Consider the following 14,722-nt stretch of genomic DNA (forward strand, 5'->3'; position numbering starts at 1 on the left):
GGTTTGTAGCTGCCATGTGGGTGCTGGGAATCGAACCCAGGTCCTCTGCAAGAGCAGTGTTCTTAACCACTGAGCCATCTCTCCAGGCCGAATGTCTTTTACTTTCATGTGATTTAAAATTAGTTTGTTTCTTTGTACATTGCTCTTGCCACCTCTGAAACACTGTCATAGTCTTTCTTTAAGAGAAAAAATCTATTGCAGCACCATGGAACCTCCAACAATTATTCTATGTACTCTTATTGTACATCGGACATTCTTAAACTAAATGGTTTAGCTCTCTAATTACAAATTAAGATATTTGTAATACACACATATTAACTTTAATATTATTTGAATGTCATTGAATGTAATCTAACCACCAATAAGCAGCTTGTTTCTATGAGAAATCCTATTTAAAACTTGCTTCATTCTTTGAGAACAATTTTCAAAATGTATTTGGCCTGGCAGTAGTGAGTTGTATAGCGTTTATCTGCAAGAAGACATATTTCAGTAATTCAGCTCAGAAATGGAAATGCATGTATTTATTTACCAACTGACTTTTTAATTGTTAGGAGGCATGATGCTGTTGATTACTTTTCTGGGATTTCAAAGGGACACCTCATTGGTAATGGAATTTCAGAATACTAACCAGCAGCTTTCTTTCTTCCGCCTTTACATGTTTTCCCTTGAAGAACATACAGAGATTCGTCATTGATTAGAATATGCATAATACTCATTTGTATAAGAATTTCTAACTCATTTTCAAATACTCATCCCTTTGAGCTGATCTTGGATAAAGAACTAGATTGAAAAATTGAAATCAAAGTCTGTTGATGCATAAATGACTTGGATTTGTTGTGTCTACTTATCAGTTCAAGCAGCAAAGCAAATAAATAATTTACTTAAAACGCAAATTGAATTTTTCATCAGGTTGAACTCTCCTCACCCCAAATAGCTATGATCTACTGAAGACAAAAATAAAATTGAAAATAAAACTATCCATACTCTATAAAACTCTTAATGATGTCCCTTTTTATCCTTCTCTATTCTTATTCAATTATTTATTACTACTGATGTTAATGGCCCCTACATTGTAAAAAATAAAATTTTAGTAGGAAAATTTGTGGCTTTTCAGATTAAAGAGTAATTAAATAGTTCTTCTCTGGCAGCAGTTTTCCACAGCCCCAGCCACTGATCACCAGCACTTACAGGATTTCAGCTTTGAGGCTGGCTTCTCTAACCAGATTGCTTGTTTATCTATATTCATTAGATTTGCTCTAACTCTGTACTTCACTGTTTCAACCCTGCATCTGGCCTTGTCTTCTCCCTTGAGCTTCATGCTTGTGTGTTGAGATCCCTGGAGCCCCCTTGACACTGTAGCATTCATGGACTCCTTTTGACTTGGGCACCTTTGTCTGAAAAGCATCTACACATCCTTTCAGTTCCTCTCTTCAATCCCTGGGAGCATCCTGATGTCCTTTCTCCTTCATAGCTATTTGGCCACGTGCAGTATTCTAACTATACCACCTCCTGCCCTTTTCCTCAATGTCCTCCTCACCTTGTGCCCCTCCTTGTGTGCAAGTTGTTGGACTTGCTTGGGCTTTCTGTTTCCTTCTAATTATTCCTGGTTTGAAACTTCCCCTTTAGCTTGCTTCCCACACTGTTCTAAACTGTTTCCAAAGAAACAAAACTTTCTTTCCCACAGTACCCTGCCTTTTCCCACTTGCTCTCTAAAATGTAACTGCCCCATATTGTTTAAGGCATGAAATGACTTTGCTCTGTAAGGACATTACTAAGCCCAGCAGAGCTTCTGTATTATCTCTAGAATACCAAGATTCTGTACCTTGAGTTGCCTGACTTCAGTAGGTCTTGTGAATAATTTATTTTTCTTAGGAATATGTCCCCATAATTTTTACATTTAAACACAGCCTTCTTGTGAAAGATTTTTAGACATTTCTCACACGGAGGTAAGCTATGCTGAATGAGCTTGTAGTGTATTACAGTTTTTCCCCCAGGGTGGACCCAGACCTAGTTATGCTGATCTCATCTGCTGCTCCTCCTCCACAGACTAACCCAAGTGCTGTTGGGGCACAGCTGCACAAAGGTGTCTTGTACACTGGGAATTCATCCTTGCTATTCTCTCTAGGATCCTATGAACTTCTTGAAAACTGGTCCCAGTGTTACAAAGCTCTGTACACACAACCCCCAGCAGATCGGAGACATAGTGATAAGGGCTTGTTTCCTGAGCATGAGTGAATAAATGAGATTTTTCAGTTAGCATAATGTCTTTTATTTAAATTTCGATAGGCTTAAAATTAGGAATGGAGCAAGACACCTGGGTAATGATCTCTGAGCAGGGTGAGAAATTGTATAAAATGATGTGCAAACAAGGAAATCTCATCAAAGACAGAAAAAGAAAGCTGACTACATTCCCCAAGTGCTTCCTTGGAAGGTAAGCATGGTTTTCTGGGTGATTTTATTATTTATTTATTTATTTATTATTTGATTTTTTGTGTATGAGTGTTTTACACATTTGTGTGTGCAGCGCCCATGGAGGTCAGAAGAGGGTGTCGGATTCCCTGAACTGGAGTTACAGGTGGTTGATAGCAACCATGTCGGTGTGCAAGGCAGCCAGTGCTTTTAACTGCTGAGCCACCTCTCTAGCCCCTCATAAGATTAAATAGATGTTCTGTATGAGACACACAAAAATTCAATAAAACTACTATGTATATATTAAAAAAATTATTGTCCTAAGCATTTTTGAATACTTACTCATGATCCACATTTCCTGGGCCATAGAGATATGAGGAAATGGACAGAGAGCTAAGGTCATGACCAGTAACTTGAGATATTTGTTCCTCACCCTTAACCTCCACAGTTGCTGGTATGTCATGTTTTCAGGGAGAGACAGAGGTTGTGACCTGGCAAGGAGTATCAGGCAGGAAGTATGACTATTGGGAACAGGACAGTGGATATGGTGAGGAAATGTACGGGGTCTAGAGTCAGAGTTGACCGTGAATACAGTTAATGAGGGAACATTGGAGAGCAAACAGTCTCAACTACCATTTAGGCAGAATTCAGACAGCTGGGTTCAGGGTAAGAGTATAGGTAGATGAAGATTGTCATGTGAGGGGCTCAACACCAATGACTATATGTCACTCGGTTCTGCAGGAGGCTAAGTGGGATTCCCTGAATGGGAAAATGTTCTGTTTATGCCAGGTCTTCTTAGGCTGGGCTCTATGCTGGCTTCTTTCTGCATGTAACTTCGAATTCAGCAATATATGCTTAGGAGTTTAATTCCTATGTATTTATTTAAAGATGTAGAAACTATGGATCAGGGAGCTTAAGTTCAGAGTCATAACAATTGACTAAAGTTGGAGATCAAAGCTTAGACAGCAAGTAAATGTTCAAATGAAGGTGCTACTATTGGTTAATGAATGGTTTGGGAAAGTTGTTTGTGATTCTTCTTGATCTATGGAGATGATTGTAGTGTTTACTGACCTTGCCCTCCAGGATGTCCTTTAACTAACTACCAGATCATATAATATGGCTATATCTACTTCAACCCTGCCTTAGAAAACTGTAGGCCAGGAATCAGACTGCAGGTCAGAATTGGCTTTTTTCTCCAGAGGGAGTGATCCACACAGGGGTCTACCCTACTGCCTGCAGACATCAGTACAGCTGTGCATCTGTGCTCTGTCATAACCTACTATACCTCTTCTGCAAAGGAAAAGGAAGATCTGGTTCTTGGCATAGAAGCTCCATGTACCACAAGGATGTATCTTGTTAAAAATCCGTGGATATAACTTTGAGGGTCTCCATGATAATACACCCACTTGCAAGAGAGTCAGTATAAGTTATGGCTTCCCAACAGATAATATAAGCATACAATGTAGTCATTGAAGATTGTTTCTTTATTAGAGGTGGGTTTTTCTTTTTAAATAGAGTCCCATGTAATCTAGGCTGGTCTTGAATCCCCTATATAGAATGGGATGACCTTGAACTTCTGATCTTCCTGCCTCTACTTCCCAAGTGCTAGGATTACTGGTGTATACTCCCTGTCTTGTTTATATAGTGTTGGGGACTAAACCCAGAGTTACATAGATGCTAGGCAACACTCTACCAACTGGGCCACATCCCCAGCCCTGGAGGATCATTTTCCTATAGCACTGCTCACTCTGTATCTTCTTCAGGTAATCTAGGATTTAGGGAACAAAGCTAAGTTAGTTCAGGTCAGGTTTGATCTATTGCAGGTGTTGGGCTTTTCATGATCCTTTATCCAAGCTGTCTTTTATGGTTGCAGAGTAGTTGGTAGTGGTGATGAAAATTTCAATATTTCTCAATTCATCTGATGCATAGGATAGATAGACATAGTAAATGTTATCTGTGGTCTTTACATAACAGCCTGTGCTACTCCCTCATGGTCCAGAATTATGACTACCTTGATGAAGATTATTCAAGGAATCTTCCCCTTCCTTTAGTAACTCCCATGATAAAGCCACTCACGAACCTTTCCTATCCCTTTCTGATTTCAAAAAGATACTGCGCAATATTTAAATTGGCCTTTTGCTCATTTGCATTTGGTATTTAGAGGAAGTAGGTAAAATTTGAAAGAAGAATTAGGCTTTAGCTATCTATCAATCAACTCAACTCATTTGTCAACCACTCACCTGCTTTTAATAAGAGATCATTGCATGCCAGGCCCTGTGCTGAGTTCCTGCTGTGCCTCATTCCAAGTAGCCCTGTAATAGCCCTGAAACAGTACTGTGACTGAAAAATTCCTATTGTTATTACTGTGTTACTGATGAAAACATTCAGCCTGTGAAAGAGGTCATACTGCCAATGGAAGAAGAAATCATGGGCTTTGTAGCTAGAGATTGCATCGCAATCCCCTAATTTCACTCAGTACGTGTTATTTTACATTTCTAAGTCCTTTCTCTTTTTGTCTTCTTAAATTATTTTGTTTCTTTTGTATAATCCTTTTTTTTTAAAAAAAGTTTTAATCATTTTTATTTTGGTGTGTGAGAGTGTTGTCTGGATGTATGGAAGTGAACCCATGTTGTGCATTGCCCATGGAGGTCAGAAGAGGGTGTCAGACCCCCTGGAACTGTAGTTACAGATGGTTGTTAGCCACCATATGGGTGCTGGGAATTGAACCTGGGTCCTCCGCAAGAACAACCAGTGCTCTTAACTGCTAAGTCAACTGTCTAGCCCCTCTTTTGTATAATTCTTATTTAATGAAAGAATAAAAAGCCCTCTACTGATTTTCCTGCCCTAAAGCATATCTCTTAGACTAGACAACCCATTTTGAGAATTTTGTATCACTTGATTATTTGATATTAGGCATTTTTTTAACCTATGGAATAAACAAAAAACAAATTTAGTGTGTTTTATTTATAAAGGGTATGAATTTATTGAGTATTTATCTCAGTGATGCCCATGACTATATGCTTTGCAGGGGTGGGGGCATCAGCTTTTAATCAAAATATTCATTTTGGGTAATGAGGGGCCTCCATAAGTGCAGTTATTTAGTGAGCGAAGTTTAGGAGAGTCTTAGTATATGCCCATGGGGTTTCTAGGATAGAATCCAAATTCTATGAGTGTGGGCCTTACATAGGTGAAAAAAATATCTGCTGGAATTCCTGAAAATGTCACTCAGAATGTTTACGATTCCTTTCATAGCTGCTTTGTGGTCCAGACAGCTTCCCGGGAAAGATTAATCATTTTCCGTTTTCACTGGCTTTCTATTGCAGTGAATTTGTGTCATGGCTGTTGGAAATTGGAGAGATTCACAGGCCAGAAGAAGGTCTTCACTTGGGACAGGCATTATTAGAAAACGGGATCATACACCATGGTAATTATTTCATTAATGGATTCATGAATAGTCTGTGTCTGAGTCCTACTGGTCAGATTTATTTATAATTCTCCACATTATATTTATATTAGCATTTCAGTTCCTAATATGCAAGAATGCCTCATGGGGGCAGTAGCATTAGTGCTGGGCATTGTAGAATGAACAGAACTCAAAAGGGCTGAAGGGTGCTCCTCCCTCAGGAAACGATAGTATTCAGGTACAGTATGAGAAATGTTCCTGGTGGCCTCTTCAGGAATTGGCATGGACTTTCGTAGAACTCTGCTGTGAGCTCCATGCATTAATGTCCTTGGAGGGATATATGGTGACAAAGGTGGTCAGATACCTGACTCCAGTAGCTGACCCTGGCTGTGTTCAGAAGGTCACAAACAGGCACATTCAGCAAGAAGTTGAAAGGACTCACACTCGAGGTAGAAATAATGGGAGAGAGACTTACTTGGGAACCATTTCTAGAGAGTGCCCCATCCTTGGACACTGGCAAAAAACACCCAGACAAGGAGGGAGTAGTGATGACACTAAGGTTAAAAGCTGGAAGAATTTCTAATGCTAATGTGAAATTGGTGAAGGAGATAAAGATACAGAACTATGATTTCTATCAATATTCTTCCACCTAAGGGAGATAGGGGGTTAGAGGAGCATCTGAGAGAAGATGGGGAGGGGTCTGAATTTGATCAAATACTCTGTATGAAGTTCTCAAAGAATCAATAAAAATATTATTTGAAAAATAGTCTTCCATTTATTAGAATTTGATTTTAGTGGACTAGGCTTATCCTGCAATCGAGATTTGATCAGGGGTAAAGTCACATTTGGCAAATAACATTTTTATGAGAAGAAACCTGTTTTGAAACTGTCTCGGAGATCCTCAAACTAAGGTTAAGGGATCGTATTATGCAATATCATATTAAGAGTAATTCTATTAGAATGAGGAGATATGAGCCAGATTACTAGTTACTGAGTATGTGGTCCCAGCTGCATCTTTGTGCAAACAGAATTCCTAAAATAAAGTTGAATGAGCCATCTGTTTAAAAGACAGCAAGCAAAAATAAAAATAAAAAAGCAAAAGAAAGAAAAATAAATTGCTATTGCTATTATTCACATTGCATATATTGTTGAAAACTTAGAGACAATACTTTATTGTATTACAGATCATTGGATTGGGACAAAATGTGCTTTCTCTGTGACAGGCCAATATTCATCTTGTCTAACTCTGCTAATTCACAGCAGATATGCTGATGTGAGATTTCAGAGCCCTCATTTAGTATATCCTGAAGCATGCTAAAGTTTGTTAATAAGCTTTTAAGACCTGGTAATTAAGTTTAAAAAAATTTGCAAGCTACTTGAATGTTAAGCACAATTATTATTAACATTGAAATTGCATAGATGTATGCATGAATTATATAAATTAAACAATAAGCAAGGATAATATGCTCTTGAAACTTGGCATTTCCTAATTATTTCATAGCTGCATTTTTTTTTTGTAGCCTATGCCCCTGAGGTCATGTGTGTTGGGAATACTTTGTAATGGTGTCTACTGTATAGTGAAATCCATGTTCAGTAATATTTAGTGGGTGGCTTGAAATTGGCCAGAAATGGGTAAACCACACACTGGCATTCCTTCTTCCACACTTGTCCGGAGGTGAGATATGGAAAAATCAGAGACCAATAGCCAAAGTCAGGTGAGGAGAGGAAGTTTAATTTTATGCTAGCTGACTGACCCATGGATCCTTCTGTAAGGCAATCAGTAGTCCCTTCCAGTTTTGGGGGGCTTTTATATTCTTGTGAGGAATGCAAGCAAAAGGTACATAGCATATACATGGTAATTAAGTAAGGTAACAGAGGGCCACAAAGGTAACAGAAATGCAAAGGTTACCAGAATGTGATAGCTTTGGAAAGCAAAGACTTCTATCCCAGGCAACCATAGGGGGCACAGAGGAAGACTCCTGTTTACCACTCCCATTTCTATTTCTTGTCTCGGAGCGTTTCCTGCTCCAAAGTTCTTAATTACCATCAAATTCCAAGAGCTTTTACCATCCATTTAATGAGCTCTTCTACTTCCATTATACGCACACCTTCTAGAAAGTCGTGGTTATTGTACATTTCTTTTTCTGTCGTAGATTTGTCTAAAAGGCTTTATTAGGCATCTTTTCTTACAAGGTGACTAGAGCTATGGTTGGTTAGTAAATCCATTTTCCTGTTAGTAGATTGAATACAAACCTGTTCTGTTGTTGAATAGCATCAAGGCAACATCTAAGATTTGTAGATTAACCCAAGGTTATGAAGAGTCAAGTCTCCAAAGTCCCTTACAGTTAGCACTGCCTTTTGAGTATCTCAAACTATCACTTGCTTTATTGTACCAAGAGACTTGGGCCCAAAGTTTCCTTGAGAATCAAGAGAATTTATTTCAATAAATATTAGAGTAAAATGGATATAGGTTGATTGCATAAGAGAACTAAATTGATGATCTTGAAGTATATCATAGAATTTAAAAATATTGCTTTTTATTTTATTTTTGCACACATACTTTTTCTTTATGGGTTAGCTTCTGGGGAAAAAAGTTGCCAAAATGCTGAATTTCTTTCTCCAAAATTAATCTTGACTCAATTTTATGTCCTTATGCCATGTGCTAGGTTTGCATGGATTGAATTAAAAAGTCAAAATTTCATGTGTCTCTGTGTGTATGCATGCATGCATGTATCTGTGTGTATGTGTTAATAAATCTTTTGATATTCTTCTGGATTCACCAAATGTAGCTAATTCTGATAGTATTGTCTCTCCTTTCAACATTTCTAGTATAAAGGCTAGAAATAGTTTTCTGTCTACTTATGAAAACAAAGCTCATTGTAGCAAAGTCCCTCTTTTGAGTTTTCTTTATAGAAAATATTTAAATAGAAAAATAAGCTTCATTTTAAAGCTTTTCTTTCCCAGAGTAGTCCCTTTCTGTTAAATTGTATACAAACCTACGTAAGAACCTTTTCACACGGTCTTATTTTGAGAAATAACCATTGTCAATGTCAAAACACAACTCTCAAAGCGAAGAGGGTAGGCGCATTTATTCTGGAGCCAAATATGCCTCAGATGCCATCTGATGACACTCAGAGGTTTGGTTTGTGGATTCTAGGGTTTTTCTAAGTTAGCACATCCCAAAAAGCTTTTATCTGTTAGTCACAGGATGCTAGAGCCAACACAAAGGTGAGCAAAGGATAGCTATTTAGTGAACAAAAGATAGCCCAAGATAAACTATAATTAGTCTCTGCCACATTCCAAACTCTCCACAGTCACTGAAGTCCTAATCAGTTAATCAGCCTTACAGAAGGTTCAATTTGAAGATGAAGGTTTTTTTTCTGGGAATCTTCCTTCACAATTCCCCCTGTTGGCTAAACGTCATATTTTGTGTATGCAGAGGCCATATATTATTTATTAAACACTGGAATATAGTGTCTCCTGTAGCAAGGAAGGCTCATTCCTAGGATCTGATTTAGATGGGGCTGGGTAGTTGGCAGGGCAACAGTCTTCAAGAGAGAGAAATAGCTGGTAAAGGCATTAAGGAAAAACATCTGGATCATATCAAAACTATTAGCCTTCATGTCCAGACCCAACTTTTCTTCTCTGTCATCCCATTTCTGATATAACATTTACATGTGACATATAATAGAATTATTATACTTAAAACAATCAAGAATACTTTGGCGTGATGGAATGAAGATAATAGATGAAGGAAACACATTTTAAACTACCAAAATTTACTACTACCAAATTGACTATATGGTTCCCTCTATAAACTTTATGAACTATACATGTTTTATAATGGGAGAATTTAAACAAATGTATTACCTTCTTTTTTGTGGGGGTGTTTGAGAGAAGATCTCCCTATGTATCCCCAACCTGCCTAGAACTCACTATGTAGATCATCCCAGGTTGGCCTCGATCACACATCTATTATCTTTTTTAATTTTTGCTTTTCTTCTGGCCAGCTATATTTTATAGATATAATCTCATGCGTGATTACTAGCTCTAACTCTAGGAAATCTAGGAATGATTGAACTTCAATATTTAAACTATCCTAGCTCTTATCTGTAGATAATCACTTGATTTGTTTTACTATACTGGTTTTATTCCATATTTATTTGGAAAAGTAAATGGAAAGCCACATCGTAGAAGAAATTAGAAAACAATATAGTATTCCGTTAAGCTTTCTTTTAACAAGGCCGTCATCCTTCATGTATCAAATATTAGTGACAATGATAGAAACAAGAGAGCAGATCTATTAGAAATGAGAATTTTGTAGCCCTTGTGGGCATAACCAAATCTTTTTTTATTCTTTTAATGGCTAGAAATGGAAACGGGACTTTAGAAGGCATCGCCGTAGTATTTTTCCATTTCCTTTTTATAAGCAAAATACAAATACTGTTTAACTCATTTTAAAAATCCAGTCTAACTATACTATAGAACACTTTAGATACACATTTAATCAGTAAACACTAGTACTTAAAGTATAAGACATCATGAATGTTATTAGAGATTGATGCTTTTTGCATAACTTGGATAGTAAGAGTTAACCCACATCTTTCAAGTATCTCTAACTAGAGTAAATGGGAGTGAAGTTACTTTGTTAAACATCTGAGCATGTGATAGGACCTTTATCAATGTTGATTTTGTTTCTTATTTACATTTTTAACATCAATATAAACAGTAATATTTTTAATAGGAAATAGTAGTCTATTTGTTTTGACTATATGAATTTGGATTTAAAATATAGATACCATGAAAATAAGTTACTTTTGGAAGATTTTAGGTTTTTGTGAATTTAAAAACTAGGTTTCTTTTATACAAGTTATACTGAATAATGAGAAAAAATGTTTTTCAGAGACAGTGAAAACACTTGAATCTTTAAACATAAAAACTAGATTTAAGTTTTATTAGAGATGGCTCAGTGGTTAAGAACTTGGGTTCCCAGCACCCACATGGCATCTAACAGCTGTTCATAACTCCAGTTCCAGGGGATCTGACACCCTCTTCTGATCACCTCGGGCATTGTACATGACATGGACACACCTATATACATGAAGGCAATACGATTGTACACATAAAAAAATACTAGATTTAAGTAAGGTAAGGGTTTTGGATAAGGAAACAGTCATTAAAAAAACATGAATAATGAAAGGAAATACTTTATTTGTATCTCACTAAAAGCAAGGTTAGCATTTTTTATTATTTAGAAATACACCAAGCAAAATATTAAATACCATGATCAATTTTTGAAACATATAGTTATAAAGGGGGTCAAGGACTGTTCAAAGTTAATATTTTCTCCCATTCTTTAATATCAAAAGGAGACTTTCATTACTCTGTGTAAAGTAACAAGAAATGTTTTTTTTCACTCTCAGGATATAAATTTACCCCAAATTGTGCTTTAAGAAGTCTTTTCTTAGCATAGTAAGATGTTAACTGTAGACAGGATATTTGCTGTATAATTCAATTTTTTTGTATATTTGAAAAAAATCACAGACTAGAATACGACAATGCAATAAAAAAAAAAGCATAAAAATCAGAGGACTGTTCAGCTACTTGGACTACTTGATTGTGAGCATAGTCGAAGACGAGTGTCATGGAGTATTTTGAAGACCGAACTTGGAGCGTATTTGATATGAGAAATGTGAATCAAAAAGTTAATCTCCAGTCTGTAGTACAGGTGTAGGTTAGAAGCACCTGGATATAGTTTTTCTTTCTATAATCAGAATAGAATTTTTTCACATGATGTCCTTTTTCTCTTTCAATTGATGAAATAATCTGGTTTTCTCTATGTGTTGAGGTAGACTATTGTGTTGAGGTAAATATTTCTGAATTATTGGTGATCATATTAAGAATAGATCAATACTTAAGAAAACCTTAATGCTGTAAACAGAGAGTTGAGCATTAATTTTATCTCAGGATATTGAATTTTGACCTTAAGATTTTAATAAACTTTTTCTTACTGTCAATTATAATCATTCCTATTTGCTTAAGTTTAATTTTGACAAGTTTCTATACCATTTTCACCTTTTAACACTAGTCTCATCCACTTCCATTTGGAATGATCTTCATCTTACCTTACAAAATCCTTCCTCAGCCAGGCATGGTGGCGCATGCCTTTAATCCCAGCTCTCAGAAGGCAGAGACAGGCAGATATCTGTAAGCTCAAAGTCAGACTGGTCTACATAGTGAGTGCTAGGCCAGCTAGGGATACAGCGAGACACTGTCAAGCAAAACAAAACAAAATCAAACAAACAAACAAACAAACAAAATATTCCTTTCTCATCCAAAGGCCTGGTTCTTTTCATTACCAAAAATATATCTCATACCTGTTTTCCTCTTTTTTTAAGTTGATGGATTATTATTGCTATTATTATATTGTAAAATTTAGAAAATTTTTTAGTAAGATAATTATGAAGCTGTGTCTAAAATATAGAAAACATAGATAAGGTATCCTAAATATCTAACAGTTATAAATAGAAGTAAAACACATTAATAGTATTATTTACTATTGTAGTATGTGAATCACTTAGAAAGTATTTTATGCAAATTATTTTATCTTTTTAAAACTACAGACTCAAAAATAATTTCCCAAATATATTAGTAGAAAGTATTGTTACACATTAAGATTGTCCATAAACCAGAAGATGTCTTTGTAAGGTTTAAAATAAGTTTTAAAAAGGATTAATTTTTGTTCAAATGTTTAGAATTGTATTCTATGTAAGTTTGGCTAAGATGGATCTTGAAAAGCCTCTTTCTTTTCAAAGAGGCAGTAACTGTCAAAAACATCTTTAAAATTCTTAATATGTTTATATATTTTTCCCTTGTTTTTTTCTTCCAATTTTTTTAGAAGAAGCATTTCATTACAGCTTTAACATGCTCAACAACAGTTTCCAGAGCAAAGATACATCTTTCAAAAGTGGCTATAAAATTTTTATGTTCGCTGTTGAATTAATACAGTCATACAATATTGAGCTCAGTATAAGCCCTGTAAGACATAAAATTGAATGAGTTTTTAACCTTTAAAAAATATCTCCATTTCATTTTAGAATATTTTGTTCCTTGTAGAAAGACTCATTGTTTTTGCTACTAACTCTGAGATGTTGGCACATGCGTTTCTAATCTGTATGTATCTGATTGTTACTAGTCATAATCAGTTGCACTCGGATCCTTGGCACCTGTGTATGTCTATAAAGCCATCGGGTAGATTTCAATGGTATCGTTTATCACCTCTACTAATTAACATGATGGAAATTTCCATGCTTCCTCCTCAAATGTAATTAAATTTTTAAATTTGTTGATTTCTTTTGTGTGTGTATATCACACAGAACATCCCAAACCATCTTATTTGACTGTACACCCACTTCCCAGATGGCACCCTCCCATAGCCTCCCTCCCCCTATTAGAGCCCTCATATTCTGTCATCCCTGCTACTTTCCACTGTGTTGTTGGCACTTATATTTTTATACATACATGTATGTATGTAAAGCAAATCATTATTTTAATTCTTGGAATAAAGAATTAAGCATAACAGAGGACAGCAAAATTATACCCTGGAGCAGGAGTAATCAACTCTTATAATTAATTTACATCCTCAAGCAATAGGGACCAATAGGGAATTGAGACAAGGATCAAGGAAATAAAAACTTGACCAGAACTGTATAATTATATATATCTTGTATATTTTTTAAAAAGTTGTTTGTTAAAATTTAAAATTAAAAACCTATGTTAATTCTTCCAAAGAAAGGCCTGGGACCATTAGCCACTTTGACTTATGCCACCATTGTCATTCTTTATCCCTTTAACTGACGTATTGGACGTGTGGCCAAGTTTACGGAGCCTCTTAGGGTTGGTTGGAGTTAGAACTTGTTCCCTTAAAACTTTAGTCTTCTGGTGAGCCAAAAGGAAACTGAACCAATTGAACAAATTTAGTCTGCATGAGCACTTACAAGACAATTTGGTACTGAGTAAATGATATTAAAAAATAAAACCCTAAGCACATGTAGACAGTAAATATATAAAGATATATTTCTTTCTATTTTTTATTGAATTTTTGTACGTGTCATACAATACATCTTAATCATAGTCAGACCTCCCTCCCCTATCTGTACTCTCTCATAGCCCCCCACCAGATTTCATGCATTCTGTCATATATGTCATATATGTTAAGCCAAGTTTTTGTCCTTAGAGGTCCCTGGGTGTGAGTTCATTCTGCTGGAGCCTGATCAACTTATCTAGCATCACTCCCTTAAAGAAGACCAATTCACTCTTTCCCAGTAGTGATCAGTTACCAATAGTTCAGCTAAGGTTGGAACTTCTTGCCCATTTCCCCACTTCTATGCTGCGTGTTTTTCTGATTTGAATTTACATGAGTCTTTAAGCCTGCTGCCACCTTTGCTGTAAGTTCATCGGAATAAATTCCCAACTGTCTGGAAAACTGTTTCCTTGTTGGTCATCTAACATCCCTGGCTCTTACAGTCTCTCCACTTTCTCATCTGCAGTGATCCCTGAGCCCTGGGTGGCAGAGGTTTAATATTTAAGTCCTATCCAGGGACACAGTCTGCTTCTCTTGTTCTTATTCTTATTATGTCTCTTCTAATCTTAACTGTGGAAAGGGGTCTTAACACAAAGAACTTCAGCAAACATATATATGTATATATATATAAACATATAATTTTACATGTAGCCCAGCCTTAATAAAAACCTAACATTTAACATATCAGGAATATTTTAAGAATGATTTTATGATACCCATAAGTATTAAGCAAATGAAATAAAATTTCTATCTAGCATCTATCTATCTATCTATCTATCTATCTATCTATCATCTATCATCTATCTATCTATCTATCTATCTATCTA

General features: G+C 36.0%; 1 protein-coding gene across 6 annotated transcripts in view; it reads left to right on the top strand.

Annotated features, from left to right (window-relative positions):
* The window catches only part of Prex2 (phosphatidylinositol-3,4,5-trisphosphate dependent Rac exchange factor 2), a 308,733-nt gene that overhangs the window by 110,989 nt on the left and 183,022 nt on the right, over nucleotides 1-14,722 (top strand). For all 6 annotated transcript variants that reach the window (XM_029556999.1, XM_029557000.1, XM_008854785.3 and 3 more), the window contains 2 exons: nucleotides 2,287-2,431; nucleotides 5,733-5,833. In XM_029556999.1, the coding sequence (XP_029412859.1) occupies nucleotides 2,287-2,431; nucleotides 5,733-5,833 (246 nt within the window). The remainder of the gene's footprint in view (nucleotides 1-2,286; nucleotides 2,432-5,732; nucleotides 5,834-14,722) is intronic.

Source organism: Nannospalax galili, unplaced genomic scaffold (assembly GCF_000622305.1).
Source record: "Nannospalax galili isolate Female #2095 unplaced genomic scaffold, S.galili_v1.0 scaffold247, whole genome shotgun sequence".
NCBI lineage: Eukaryota > Metazoa > Chordata > Mammalia > Rodentia > Spalacidae > Nannospalax > Nannospalax galili.